The sequence below is a fragment of the Rhipicephalus microplus genome, chromosome 3, assembly GCF_043290135.1.
Source record: "Rhipicephalus microplus isolate Deutch F79 chromosome 3, USDA_Rmic, whole genome shotgun sequence".
Lineage (NCBI taxonomy): Eukaryota > Metazoa > Arthropoda > Arachnida > Ixodida > Ixodidae > Rhipicephalus > Rhipicephalus microplus.
Genome location: NC_134702.1, coordinates 107837290 through 107851673, shown reverse-complemented (window position 1 = coordinate 107851673; position 14384 = coordinate 107837290). Strand labels below are relative to the sequence as shown.

Genomic DNA, 14384 nt, shown 5'->3' with positions numbered 1-14384 from the left:
CTAAGCGTGATGAGACCGATCAATGGCGTGATAAGAGTTACACAGCGCTACTCCCGGGCTTCTCAGCCGGGTCACCAATAGCCGCTTGCGGATGCTCAGAGTCCATAACAAAGTAAAAGATCGTTGACACGCAGAAAGCGTCGCTGCGACGTATCCTTCCTAAATCGCAAAGACAGCAGCTCCTGAAGGCCATTAACCTGCACTTGGTGTCGATTCTGATGGCAAGGATCAGGATACCCAAGCACACCAGAGGTTGTAACAAGACAAATGCTTGGGTTTGTCGGGTGTGCTTCATAATGGAACGGCAGCGGAACCACGCTAAGAAGTAAGAAAGTACACAAAATACAGCGCTGACTCACAACTGCATTTTTTATTTGAGAAAGATACTCGCAAGAACAATCACGATAGGCTACCCGCAAGCACGAAATGAAGGAATGCACGTATCCCTCCGTATCCCTATTTGAGAAGGTATAGTGAAGCACAGCTGTATACGTTTCGTGTACCATATTTCCTCTGTCCGTGTGCAATTGCTCTGCCGTCCCTTTATGGCATCAGTGGTATACGATGCAGTTTCGAACTCTTCCTAAGGCATGGGCAACCCCGACACCAAAATAACAAAAACGCACGCATCCTCACTACTCCATTATTAAGTTGAAGCCGAAATTGACCCGGCCTCGGCCGAACTCCTCGGACAATGAAGCTCGCAGAAAACTCCCTCATGGAAGCGGCCATTGCTGGGTCAAGTACTGTGGATTGTGCGACGTATTAGAAGTCGGGTGAGTATTCTTGTCCACGTATCTAAACAGAAAGGGTAACTCTTAAGTGTGCGTTGGTCAGCGACACATGAACAATAAGTTGGAACATAAAAGTTTATAATGTCCGAACACGAGAAAATTGAGGTGGGGCTGGCTGGTGCGTCTTACTTTAGCTGTATGATATTCCGCTGAATGAGACCACACCTAAGAAATGTTCTTTCACAACTCCAGTTGGCCAGTACTTACGGTTGCCAATCTGAATAAGTTCTGCGCCGATAGCTTTTAGAAAAAATATGAGTGAGATGATTGAATACTTAGCAAGAACGCTATATAGACGACGTCCTATAGTCGGGAAAGGTGCCAGACAAGAGCACGGTGAGCTACTAGCCTACTGCGTGCTGTCAAACCTTCAGCGTAAACCAAAGAGTGGGTGATGTGCTCATCTCGCAACACAGCGTCAGTCCTTGTCTCGTCTATTCTTTGTGGTCCATCCTGGTTCGCGCGGATGTTATCAAGCTATGTACCTATAGTTATTTCAAAAAGTGCAGACATGGGACACAGGACGGACCACACAACGCAGGCGCCGACTTCTAACAGATATTTAGGGCGTGGCTGGGAAATATACGGATAGAAAAAAAAGGCAAGAAAAGATCCGTACGTAATAACTAACATCTAAAAGGATGACTTGGGGTTGCAAGCTTTTAAAGTTGTTAACCTCGCAGACAAGCAATTTTGATTGATATGTTGGGTTTAACGTTCCAAAATCACCATATGATTATGAGAGACGCCGTAGTGGAGGGCTCCGGAAATTCCGACTACCTGGGGCTCTTTAACGTGTACCCAAATCTGAGCACACGGGCCTACAAAATTTCCGCCTCCATCGGAAATGCAGCCGTCGCAGCCGGGATTCGATCCCGCGACTTGCGGGTCAGCAGCCGAGTACCTTAGCGACTATACCACCACGGCGGGGCGATTTTCTTGTCAAATAAACGGGTGAACTGTGAACTAACGCAAGAAGAGTTCCGCTTGATAATGGTGAATGCTTCAATGATCTCACGCGTGTGCTGGTACGAAGGGCTTCTGGGGACGATGGCCGAATTGAAATTCGGAATACAATGACAAGATTTGCAATGTAGCGCCCAGTTGCTGCCTCGCATCAGCAAGCATTCTGGGCAGTCCATGGTCAAGGTCACTCAAACACATCCCATTATCAAGCAGGGCCAACCAGTTACCTGAGAAGGAAATTGCATGTCTGCTAGTTTAACAGCTTCAAAAAACCTGAAACCTCTAGTCTTCCTTTTATCATGTGCACCACGTTATCATCTCTTGTTTCTCTCGCTTTGGGGGAGTAGAATAAGCGAGCGTCAGTGAGGCATGTAAGCGTTGCCAGAAAACAAAGTATCTAGATTGACGGTTGACAATGGCGCCGAGGAACTGTGGGGTCCTTCAAAGCGTTTTCACAGTGAATGATAGATGCGCTGTTTGGTGCGTTAGTTCTGCTTTCGCCTGCTAAATTAGCCAGATTTCATCACTCCGCGGTGATTACCATGAGGCCATGTTTGGGAAATTTTGAGGTGGCTATCTACTATGCGTAGGAAGGACTTGTACTCGCCTATTAGACTAGACCGCTTATCTGCACTGGTTAAAACTTAATTGCTTTGGCTTTTATAATCATTACCGGGATTGATGTTCGTGCGCATCTTAAGGTGTCCTCTGCCACTGAAAAGGAACGCCAGAAGCAGCCCGCAGATATCGCCTTTCTGTAATTTTTTATTATGTTTGGCGCATTTCTTAAAACACACAGCCATTATACGTACGGCAGATGACTCGGCGCAGTATGTCTTCCCCGCCATACAGTTGTCTCCCCAAACATCATCATCATCATCAGCCTGACTACGTCCACTGCAGGACAAAGGCCTCTCCCATGTTCCGCCAGTTAACCCGGTCCTGTGCTTGCTGCTGCCAATTTATACCCGCAAACTTCTTAATCTCATCTGCCCACCTAACCTTCTGTCTCCCCCTAACCCGCTTCCCTACTCTGGAAATCCAGTTAGTTACCCTTAATGACCAGCGGTTATCCTGTCTACGCGCTACATGCCCGGCCCACGCTCATTTCCTCTTCTTTATTTCAACTATGATATCCTTAACCCCCGTTTGTCCCCTAATCCACTCTGCTCTCTTCTTGTCTCTTAAGGTTACACCTACCATTTTTCTTTCCATCGCTCGCTGCGTCGTCCTCAATTTCAGCTGAACCCTCTTTGTAAGTCTCCAGGTTTCTGCTCCGTAGCTAAGTACTGGCAAGATACAGCTGTTATATACCTTCCTCTTGAGGGATAGTGGCAATCCACCTTTCATAATTTGAGAGTGCTTGCCGAATGTGCTCCACCCCATTCTTATTCTTCTAGTTACTTCAATCTCGTGGTTCGGCTCTGCGGTTATTACCTGCCCTAAGTAGACATAGTCTTTTACAACTTCAAGTACACTATTACCTATCTCGAAGCGCTGCTCCTTTCCGAGGTTGTTGTACATTACTTTCGTTTTCTGCAGATTAATTTTAAGACCCACCTTTCTGCTCTCCCTGTTCAACTCCGTAATCATGAGTTGCAATTCGTTCCCTGAGTTACTCAGCAATGCAATGTCATCGGCGAAGCGCAGGTTACTAAGGTATTCTCCATTAAATCTTATCCCTAACTGCTCCCATTCTAGGCTTCTGAAAACCTCCTGTAAGCACGCGGTAAATAGCATTGGGGAGATAGTGTCCCCCTGCCATACACCCTTCTTGATTGGTATTCTGTTGCTTTCTTTATGAAGCACTATGGTAGCAATTGATCCCCTGTAGATTTCTTCCAGAATGTTTATATATACTTCATCTACGCCCGGGTTCCGCAGTGTCTGCATGACGGCTGATATTTCTACTGAATCAAACTCCCCAAACATATAAGTCTCCCCAACATATAAGCATAAAAAAACATTTCGCGGTCGGAAAAGCACATGTCCTTCACACCACTTGTGATAATTTTTCGCTCAATGGCAGCATGCTACATAACTCTGCCGTCGCGATATGCACATCGTCTAAACAACCATGCTCCACCAGTTATCCTTGTTCTTTTTTTCTAAAAAAACAAATACTTGAAATAAACCCATCTTCAGCTGTTGGTTTGCTCTGTTTATTTTTTTACACAACTCATATCGCTGGCGAAAGCAGCGCCACAGCATTTCGGCGGCAGGTGGCGGACACAGCTCGGTTGGCGCCACAGTGTAGTAGGTATTCTGTGCTGACACGCAATCCGCGTGTGAACCTGCGTTGGGGCAGTTCCCGTATCTCGTACTTGTCTGGTTATCCGGCCATAGCGGACAGCTGAGGAGAGCTCGCCGTATTTCGGAAAACATGGCGAAACCCGAGTCACTGGGAGAAAATGCCACGTCGAGCACTTCGAGGCAATCGCAGCAGTGCGTTGTCTACTTGTGCCATGCACCGATTCAAAACGCGAATTCCGCTGGCGTGAGCCTGCTGTCGTCGTTCGCTTCAGCATCGCAGCGGGTATGCGGCGATTCGTGGGAGAAGCACTGGCTGGTGGTCTTCGACTACGGCGAAGACGTGGTGCTCGTCTGCGATGCGGACATGGACCACTCGGGGGCACTGACGGGGCGCAAGTATTGGAAGAAGCGGACGGCGGTCTTCAATGGTTCGTACTCGTACAAGGTGAGCATCGCAAGACCATAATATCAGAGAGCTTCAGAATACTGAATATCAGAGAGCTTTAGAACACCGTGCGCAAAGCTTTCAGGTGTTGCGTGACGCGAGCCAGCAAGAGGCAAGCTGACGACGCAAATGCAAAGCTTTGCATACTCTATATAAAACTCTTCTTTTTATCACTTCTTATCTCACTGCTGTTTGTGTCTCGTCGGCCAACGAGGCAAATACCGAAATTGAGCAGTGGCGTGAATCAAGTTCGTTGCACTTGAAAGTGAAAAACGTTACTGACAACCAATGTACACAGAACCTCGAATGTACCCTACAAATGTGAATGCTAAAACGTAGAAGCAGGATATTTGCACATTCTTGTCTCATCGCCAAGACGACACAACTTAAAACGTACATGCGAAGACACAACACAGGCTCTGTGTTGTCTTCACTTGTCCTCGTCCGTTTCAAGCGCTATTTTTCCTACTTAATGCTACTGCAAAGTATTTTTAAGGGCAACTGACGAACGTTACAAATGTGGTTGTTGTCATCCGTGCAACGACATACGTTAGCATCCGAGTTATGGAGCGAAAAAGGCAGTGTTTAAGAGTTGCGGTAGCACTTGAAAGGTTTAGGTTTATTCAGCGTGCGTTCTGTGTTCCTACAAAATTCGGTGCGGGAAGGCGTGTTGTTGCCATAGGGTTTTTCGCTTCAAAGCCCAAAGCATTGAAAGTTTTTTTTAATATGCACCTGTATTCTTGTCTTGTTCGGGAAACGATGGGGCACGCTACAAGGAGCTTGAATGATAAGCGTTGAGAGGCGGCCGGGGAATCCCCGTGGTCGAAAAGGCCAGACGTAACATTATACGCCCCTCGTCCGGAGTTCACAGATGAGGGGGAGGCATCGTAGATGAGGCTTGCGGCTAGCTTGGACTATCATCGCACGTGGGGGTCACACTCTTTCGACTCTTCTCGTAACATCAGCCATTCTAGTTTGGATGCCATGGCTGGAAATACAACCCGCGACTGCGCCGTGCATCTGTCAGTCACTTTTTCGCTGCTAAGGTTACGCTGCACGTTCACAAAGGAAGTTCGTTTTTGGTCTTCCAATTGCATGCGGTGCGCGTTACTGTAGCGATTTCATCGTCCGCCTATTCAATTGTGCCTGACTTAGTGCTCTGTTGCACTTTTTGTTGCGAAGTTAATGTTGTATATCGTTAAGGACAGGAGGGTCAAAGCGGCACAAAGTACCGTATTCACGCATGTGGAATCCAAATTTCAGTCGAAGTGTGTGCGCACATTATGCGGTAAATAGACGTGCACGGAGCTAATGGACCACGCAGTCATATCAAAACTTGCAAAGAACCGTGTGGACTATCTGACAGGAGCAGTATTTCATTGTGAAACGAGTGCTGTTACTTTTTAAGCACAGTTTACAGACGGGGACACTACGGGGGAGGGGGTCAGTGCATTAGGATTCGCGGCAATTTCGATTTCGCGATGACCTTCCTGCGCAGAGAAATCCTGCCGACTGGCCGTCGTTTTGCTCAGCAGATCGGGAAGTCATGCGGCGTGGTCGCAGTGACACGGTTTGCTAACAGTGGAACATCTGTTTGAATTTATAAAACGGTATTTCCCTTTGCCGTTTCTCAGAGGGACGCTTTATTCGGAGAGAAAAGTAGCGTAGCGACTACAGCAGAACGTGACGCTTATCCGCTGAAACGTCGCCAGTATTGCTTGCAAATCACACCACGAGAAACCAAATTGCCAACCCAAGTGAAGGTATAGCCGATCGAGAGCATTTCCGAAACTCTACTGGTATCTCTTGGGGTCTGAGCATTTATTACCTTACTGCTTTGCTGATAGTTGGCGCTTTTAAAAGTCTACCTAAAGCCAATAGTTTAGATCGAAAACAACGTGTGCCGTCGTGGAATGATGAATTTCAAAATGTGGATGCAAAAAAGCAAAACAAAGCGTCCAAGTTTCTCGGCGACTCTCGGACAACAGAGGATCCAACCAGTTTCAAACATGTAAAATTTATTGGGAGAACGGAAGTGCGGATAAGCTCGATGGGTGAGCGTGCACAAGTTGGCATCAAGCATCGACTCTTTATCGTTCGGAATCTGGAGCTTCACGTCTGCAAAAATCTGCAATATGAGCATTAGAGTTATTAGCTTGTAAGTATAGTTTGTTAATGCATGTTACCGGATTATACATTTTTACCGTGTTACCGAAAGGAACGTATTAGAAAAGTGTTTACCTTTCCATACGTCAGCGCTTACGTTTCGAAGAGTATAAACTTTTTTCTTGGTGAAACGTTTCCATGCGTACGTAAACATATACTTTACTCTAATAAGGCCTCTTCTTGGCCCAGTATGTTCGAAATGCTTGAAAGTATGGGTTGAACGAAAATAAAAAGACACGTTCACTATGGAGGACTCAGGTGGTGTCTGGCTGCACATGTGTGATTCTCATGTCATTTTTGGTGAGTGCACACAACCACAATCGCAGGCACATTATATTTCAGAGATTGTGAGGGAACAACGGAATCAAAATTCAACCAATTTGTAATTACGCCACTGCAAGGCATTCACACCAGAAGTAAAATGCACCACATTAAAGAGCAATACTGTGCTTGCCTGGTACAACTCGGCCCCGCAAGAGGCCACCACCTGTCCGCCCTCTGGAAAGCTTTAGCCCACAGAATTCCCTGCGACTACATTAGAGAGAACTCTGGCGATGTCTAAGAGAGCTGCAGTTAACGCATGGTGCATGAGAATGATGGATAGTACACAAATTTGTCTAATCTTAATATTTTTGGCTTTGTTTGACTTCGTGTAGCTTAGAGCTGCTTTTTCCAGACGCGACAATTGGCAAATATTTAGCAGCTTCACTTCACCACCATAAGATTTTCGCTCACCAATTCAAGCGTGGTCACTAAGTTCATGTCTGTCCATTGTTTTATATGAAATAAGAAATTCCACAACAATAAACAAAGCCACCAGAGACTTTGAAGCCAGCAAGCACGCAGACTATAGGAATTCGTCTACTACCCATCATTCCCATGGTCGCTGAACGACTGCGAAGTCAGAGTTCCCTCTAAAGTTAATTATAGGAAACTCTGTTTTAGGACCAATGCGCTTACGGCTTCGGTATTGTCGGTCTTCAGAGCTTTGGTAATCCAGATCAAACAACGCGTGGTCGTAATTGGTGCTGGCACTTTGACTTATTTGGACTCGGTGGCTGGAGTCTGCGAACAGCGCACACCACGAGTAGCCACGAGCGTAGATGGATTCGTGAGCTATGGTGGCAAACGCAAAACGTATCTGGCGACTAGTTTACGTTCCGTGAAAGCAACTCTGCGTTCCATGAAGGCACACGCGCGTGTGCACATTCCATCAGGCATCCCGGCTACCTAAAGAAGTATACGTGCCAACTAAAAGCCCCCGAGGCCGACAACCACACTTTTCACCTTTGGGGAAATACTCGTGTAGAGAGAGCAGATTGGAAGACCAAGCCAACTACGTATGAATGGGAACTTGAGCTATAGTTGGAGAGCGTTCACCTTTGGCTGATGCGCCTGTTCTAGTGATTCGTATTTATCGTCATCGCCCCGTAGTGCTGCATCAACCAAAGATGAACAAGCTGACTTCTTTAGTGTGCATTTGGAGAACATATCAATTTTCTTTCACATTAGAACATAATCTAAAGATGCGGTATGTGGCGAAGAAGCTTGTTGAGAGAATTCTGAGTGCCACCCATTAGGACGATAGAAAAGAATAGAGCAGTCGCCCATAGAAAGCGAAGCCTACAACAGACAATTCTGTCTGGCAGAACTTCACGTTGCACTGAACTCTTGCAACCATTCTACTATTCCATGATCTGAAATGTTAAGTGTCAAATAATCAAGCTTCTGAAACAAGCACACACAAACGCACTTTGGTCTTTGTGCCTTGAACAGTTCCTATATAGCCCTGTGGGGCAACGAGTCACGTTAACAGGTTACATATTGCATACAAAAGTGCGGTAACCCGAGTCGGGGATGTTAGACGCATTTAAAGAGACATGAAAAGTTTATTACATACAGACAAGAGTTCTTACTTGAGGACTTTAGGTGGCCTATTTAATGTAGTTCATCGAGGTTGTTAGTTAGGTCAGTTGGTTTGCTATTATACCATATTGAACAAATGATAGTGCGTTAACATGTTACGAGCACGGAGGAAAGACGTTTTTGTCGCGCTATTATACGTTCGATATATGAAGCACACCAACTCTCCTCATCGATCGTTCTGATGTAGGTATACCGTTGCACATAAGCAAAGTGTGCACAAGAGACGATGTAAAACACATGTGATGCCAAACATATAGTATGATTGATCGTTGCAGCCCACTATTTTGAAATCAGTTCGGACGCCAGACATTCGCCGTCTCGCGTTACAAGTACGACACCGGTCCAACTTTTTATTGTTCTGGAATGAATGAGCTGACACAAGGTATTGCCGCTAGCGTTTCAGCTTTCACCTGTTGTCCTTCGTTTTCGCTTTATTTCGCGTTCGCTATATCCGCACTCTCGACTTTTTTTTCGTAGAAACGCCTGGGAAAGCACACTATTCCGAAGGCACGCGTCGAGGAGGCCATGCTCGAGATGTGCGACTCGGGCCAGTACCACCTGACGAGGAACAACTGCCAAAAGTGGGCCAAAGAGCTCCTGCGACGGCTCGGAGTGGTGGTGCCTCTGGACGAGCCGGACGCGCAGAACGTGGTCGAGGGTGTCGTCCAGCCGCTCGTCGGCGGCACACTGCTCGCAGGCGCCTTTGCTGTGTTGAAGTTCATCTTGTTCAGGGGACGCATTTAGGACCAACCGAAGCTACAACAGGCACGGTGACGAGTTTTTTCACGGCATTTGAGCGTTTCACAGCGCATCGGGCTAGTACTGTAGCAAAAAAAAAAAAAAAATCGCAGGGTCACGTACGCATTCGCCGAAGACAAGATGAAGGCGAAGATCATTATTAGATGCGAAGCATCTTATTAACCAACTTGATGCGATGGCGTCTCCACGCCACTACGCATGCGCGTCGCCTCCCCTATTCTCCTCTCCTACTCTACCTTTCTCTCGCCGCGCAATGCCGAAGCAGGCAACGCCTGCCAGCCAGTTTTTGTTATTAAACAAGGGTCTGCTGGCGCTGCACAACCGTTAACTGGCCACCATAGGGTTAATATACTGGCCACTTCATATATATGCTCCCAAAGCAAGGATTGGTGGCGCTGCGACTTTGGACAGGCAGTGTCATTTCTGGCAGAAAAGTGAAAACTGGGGATGTACTTCGCGCATTTTTCCTTCTCTCCGTCGCGTTGCGCCGTCTTCCGTGCACGTGCGGGACTGTCACGCTCCAAGCTGGAATCTCCCAGCTGGACAGACACTTCGAAAAGCGGACGTAATCAAAGCAGAAAAGTTGGTTAATCACGTTTACATTGTGGAGCTGACAACGATGCTCGAAATTTTCGAAGTACGCGACAATGCCGTGTCGATGTAAGCTTCCTTCTATCATGCGTTAGATATACCAAGTGTTCGATATATGCAGGACGAAATTAAGCCAGGAACGTGATGAATGTTCTACGTTGCCGGCAATGAAGAACATTTGATCGTTGTTTTGATGTGCATGCTGGCAGTTGTAGACGCGTATTCTCGGGAACGAAATTTTGTGGCGTGAAAGAAACAGATGCCACAGCCATAGCACTAAAAAGACTGATAATGTTAATCATGTCCCCCTTCCCCCTGGAGCATCACTGGCTGATTAATCTGCGAAGCAGTTAGCTTAGCATAAGCACCGCGAAACAAGTTAAACTGCGCGCCTCATTTTTTTCTTGTTCTTTTTTTTTCAATTACCACGTCGTGCTTGCCCTCCCATTTTATGAGAATATCGATTGCACAAGTGTACAAAGCCTGCTGCTCCAACGCGGCTCATCGTGAGAGGGTGCCGAGTTTATATCGGGTGTGCGAAGTGCTCGCGCCATAAGCGCACACGAAAACGCACGCTCGAAGCACTCTGCGAAGCGTGGCATGCAGACACGAAGCGCGCGTGAGAGAAAACCACACAGCTCCGAATGAGACAATTCGTGTATAAGTGCCAGTTAGATTCAGCGGCTCGATACCGTCCTAACGAAAACGCAAAAAACAGGAACGCACCAGCAAAGCGATGTCAAGATTTGCTGAAAATGCGCATACGTGCCACGTTCGTTCCGGTGCGACGATGCAGCCTTTCCTATGCGTGAATCGCACGCAGCCCACCTTTGAGGATATGCGGAGTTCAATTGAAACCAATCGACAACGCAACGCTAACCAGGTTATGACGTACGCGAGTGTGAAGATCCAACAACGTCAGCTATGCGTCTCACAAACACAAGGAACCTGAACGCAAAGTTGTTTCAACTTAGAACCGTAACTGGACTTTCACGATGCGAGGAGACAGCGGGCAATGATTACTGCAGTCATTTCATAGGCGCGCCGCGTTACGTACTGGTTTAGGTAGTTGAAATGATTAATTTCAAGCGATGAATTGAGATAATCAAAACGTACGGCGAGACAGATTTAACTCGCCATTATTTTGTTTTTCACGGCAGTGATCCACGCTTCTATTTTTTTCTTTCTTGTACGACTTGTCCGGCAACAGGCAGTTTTATTGTTCGATTGCGCGCTTTTGCATTGCACTGTTGTGGCACACAATACTTTAGAGCTCGCCGACGCTTCTGTGGGGTCGCTTCTGCCATCGCAGGAAGGTAACTTCGAACAGCAAGTATCTCGTTTCAGCGCGCCAGGCTCGCACCAATTCCAGAACGCGTTCGGACATATTGTGGTTTTGGGACGTTAAACCCCACAAATCAATCAATCAAATCAGATTGCGTTCGGCGAGTGCCGCACGTGCTTCCGCTGTGGTGAAACACTGGATCGCCTGCGGCCCGATTTCCCGGGAGCTTGGCGCCAGAACCGCAGTGCAGTTTTGCCGTCGATCCACAAATTTGAGGTTTTCGTCGCTGTATAAGCACTGGATCTTGACTTCCCAAGTTACTGCTGGTGGGAGATTTCTGCTGTGTGTTTTTTAACAAAAACTCGCAGCGTGCGCGTTAACTGAAAGCGGATTGCGGGTATCTGTGTCCGATCGGACTCTTTCGTCTCTCGTTCCCCGTTAGCAGCGATTGGCACGTTCCAGTAGAAAACATCGATCCATCACTGGGTGCTTAGCGCCTTCCCAGTCTTCTCTCCTGCGCAACGCCGTGATGAGCGCCAGTGTCAACGCCAGTGTAAGCGTCAACGCCCGCTGCTTCGCATCTATACACGTGGTGCCCTTTAGCGATACATGGTGTAATTTTTCTTTTCTCAGTTGAAGCGTTTGTCTCCCCTCCCCCACCTCCGAACGCTTTGAGCACTTACTGTATTTTTGCACTGCTTCCTGGATCGAAGACATTGAGTCGAACTTGGTTATGCTTTGCCTTCGAGATATCGCCAATTTGCCAAAGCAGTGATATTATTTGACGGCAATATCACGTACAAGTTCTGGCACTCTGTGACGTCATGGTAACGTCATATGTTGACGTCGCCACATAATTTTTTTTTCTCACTCGTTCCGACGCCGCGAAATGCCGACCGTTTCTGCGTTTGATGAGGAATGTAACGCTTTCGCCTATCTATTTGCCGATTATTACTACACTTACAACTGCTTCTTTCAGAAACGTAATCGATTGCGGGAACAACTTGCTACCTCAGGAATGTACTAGATAAATAGTTGAACGAACATCGATTGTGGTGTTACTTTTCTTTAAATTTTATGTGTCTAAAACTTTTTCATCTACACGCGCCAGGAAATTCCTTTACGACATAATAATGATTCAGATGAAGCGGCTCACACATATAAAAGTGCCGTAGCACTACGTGTCTTACTAGGAACCTCGCGAACAAGTGGAGTCTCGTAGCTTTTACGCTATCTGTAAGGTATATGCAGGTATATGAATGAACCATGCATGTGAAGGTATGCTGCCCAGCTCTCAGGTTCACCACGTGTTAATATATTCCGGGGCGGATCCGCGTGGCTGATACCAAATAAAAATTTTCTAAACCTTTTTTTCCGTGTTGAGCTAGCTGATTTTGTGTGCGAGCATGTATTCCATCACATGTCTTGGGTATGAATACTTTGTTGCTATTTGACCCCTTTCCCCATTTCCTCGCAGATTGCCGGACAAGGAAAACTTACAGCAGTGCCTTCCCGTGTTACCTTTCATGAAATAAAAATGTTTCACAATTCCTTCTTGACAAAGGCGTGAACTAAGTCCTAAATCATGCGTGTTCGTCATTTCCGTTTTTTTTTTCTTCAACTTTGCGGCGTCGAAGCGAATGTTACTCCGGAAAACACGTAAACTTTTTGCTCAAGCGACTAACCACCGTCCCGACACTCGAAGTATAACTTCTTAGAGAATGCACTGCATAAATAAGTGAATATTTTTGGCATATCGAGAAGGTGCACGAGACGTGCTTATATACTGAACGCGTGGCTTTCTTTTGCAGAACGAACCTTTTGTGCTGAATGCGCTGTGCTGTGATACCTGTCGACAACCTATGGTCGTTGTACGTGGTATCGAATAGTCGATAGTGTATTCGCCATCTTGCCTGCCTGGCAAATACACCTTTGCAGCGTAGTCGCGCGTTGTTGGGCAGCGAAAGCTCCTACGACATCACAACAACCGATTTTGGTGGCGTATATAGTTGTCCGATGCCGGAATTCGTAACCGCTGTTGCTCACGATGAGAAGTGCATTCACAACAGAGTGACATTCGAACAAAGGCCCAGTGCATGGCAGTCGAGTGATGTACCACAGATCAGCACCTGCTCTATTTTTGAGTGCCCGGGTGAAGGAGCGAGTTTCAATGGGAAGCGGCCGTAGGTGCTAGTGCGGCGTTTCGCCGCCAGGCGCCGCATCTGGAGTAGGCATGTCAAGGCACGAGTAAAAATTAAACCCTTCACTGCAAAGTACGAATCCTCAACTTCGGTATTTAAAGGGGAAAAATCTAGTTTTTGGTTCATTCAGTATGACGGCTTGGTGGCGCTAACCACCGCCCAATCTGAAGGGTACAGCCATATATCCATCCATCCATTCATGTCGCCGCGTCGTCTTCCGCACATACGAATGCGTGGCTGCATTCAAAGCTGCTCGATTTTAGGCTGTATTCGGGTTGTTTAAGGTATAATGGAAACTTGTAAACGAGAATCGTGAAGCACTTTCTCTGGACGTGTAGCTCATTTCAAGGACATGTGTCGATCGCGGCTACTTGATTGAGGCGCTCCCGCGTCGTCTGCTAGGCCTATACCAGATAGCTTACGTCAGTAATCCGCGGAAGATCGTTTTGTCACCGTGACGTTCGCTTGACTGAGGGTTGCTTTTTTCATTAACTGAAAGTCTATGTTTAAGAGAAGCATTTGCCTTAAGCTAATACTGGAGGTTTTAGTGCCTAATGTTCCTCGATGCTGCCTAATCTTCCAGGCGTAGCAGATTGCGCGCAAAATGCCGCTAGACTGCTTCCGGGGATATAAGTGATCATCCGTTTTCTTCGCACTGCTTTTGATGATTACATGTGTTGTCACTGAGACAAAGCAAGTGTGAGAAATTGAGAAACAATTCCAGGCGCTTTCACCATTTAAGAGCTTAAATAATGAAATCATCGTGAAAGAAACGAGAACGGCTCCGTATGCACCTTATGCTTCACGATTTCTGCGATCGCCGCCTGTAAGTCTAATGCCGACTCTCAACTTGAGCCAAAGTGATAGGCGTGAAAAATGCATCGTGCGGTCAGTTGCTTCAGCTTGTATGTGTATTCGTGGACGGATTGTTGTAGCCTCAATATACGGCTGCTCTGCTCTGTTTCTTTCTCCTTCCCTCTGACCTCTTAATTTGGTAG

General features: G+C 46.8%; 1 protein-coding gene across 2 annotated transcripts; it reads left to right on the top strand.

The window, feature by feature from the left end:
* Positions 1-4049: 4049 nt before the first annotated feature.
* Positions 4050-12768, top strand: LOC119184692 (uncharacterized). 2 transcript variants are annotated; one of them, XM_037434003.2, is made up of 3 exons: positions 4050-4458; positions 9028-9315; positions 12663-12768. In XM_037434003.2, the coding sequence occupies exons 1-2, from the start codon at positions 4144-4146 to the stop codon at positions 9292-9294; spliced, it is 582 nt and encodes a 193-aa protein (XP_037289900.2). In that variant the 5' UTR covers positions 4050-4143; the 3' UTR covers positions 9295-9315; positions 12663-12768. The 2 variants fall into 2 exon arrangements, with proteins under 2 accessions (XP_037289900.2, XP_037289901.2); XM_037434004.2 differs by having other exon boundaries at positions 9028-9320.
* Positions 12769-14384: the final 1616 nt, after the last annotated feature.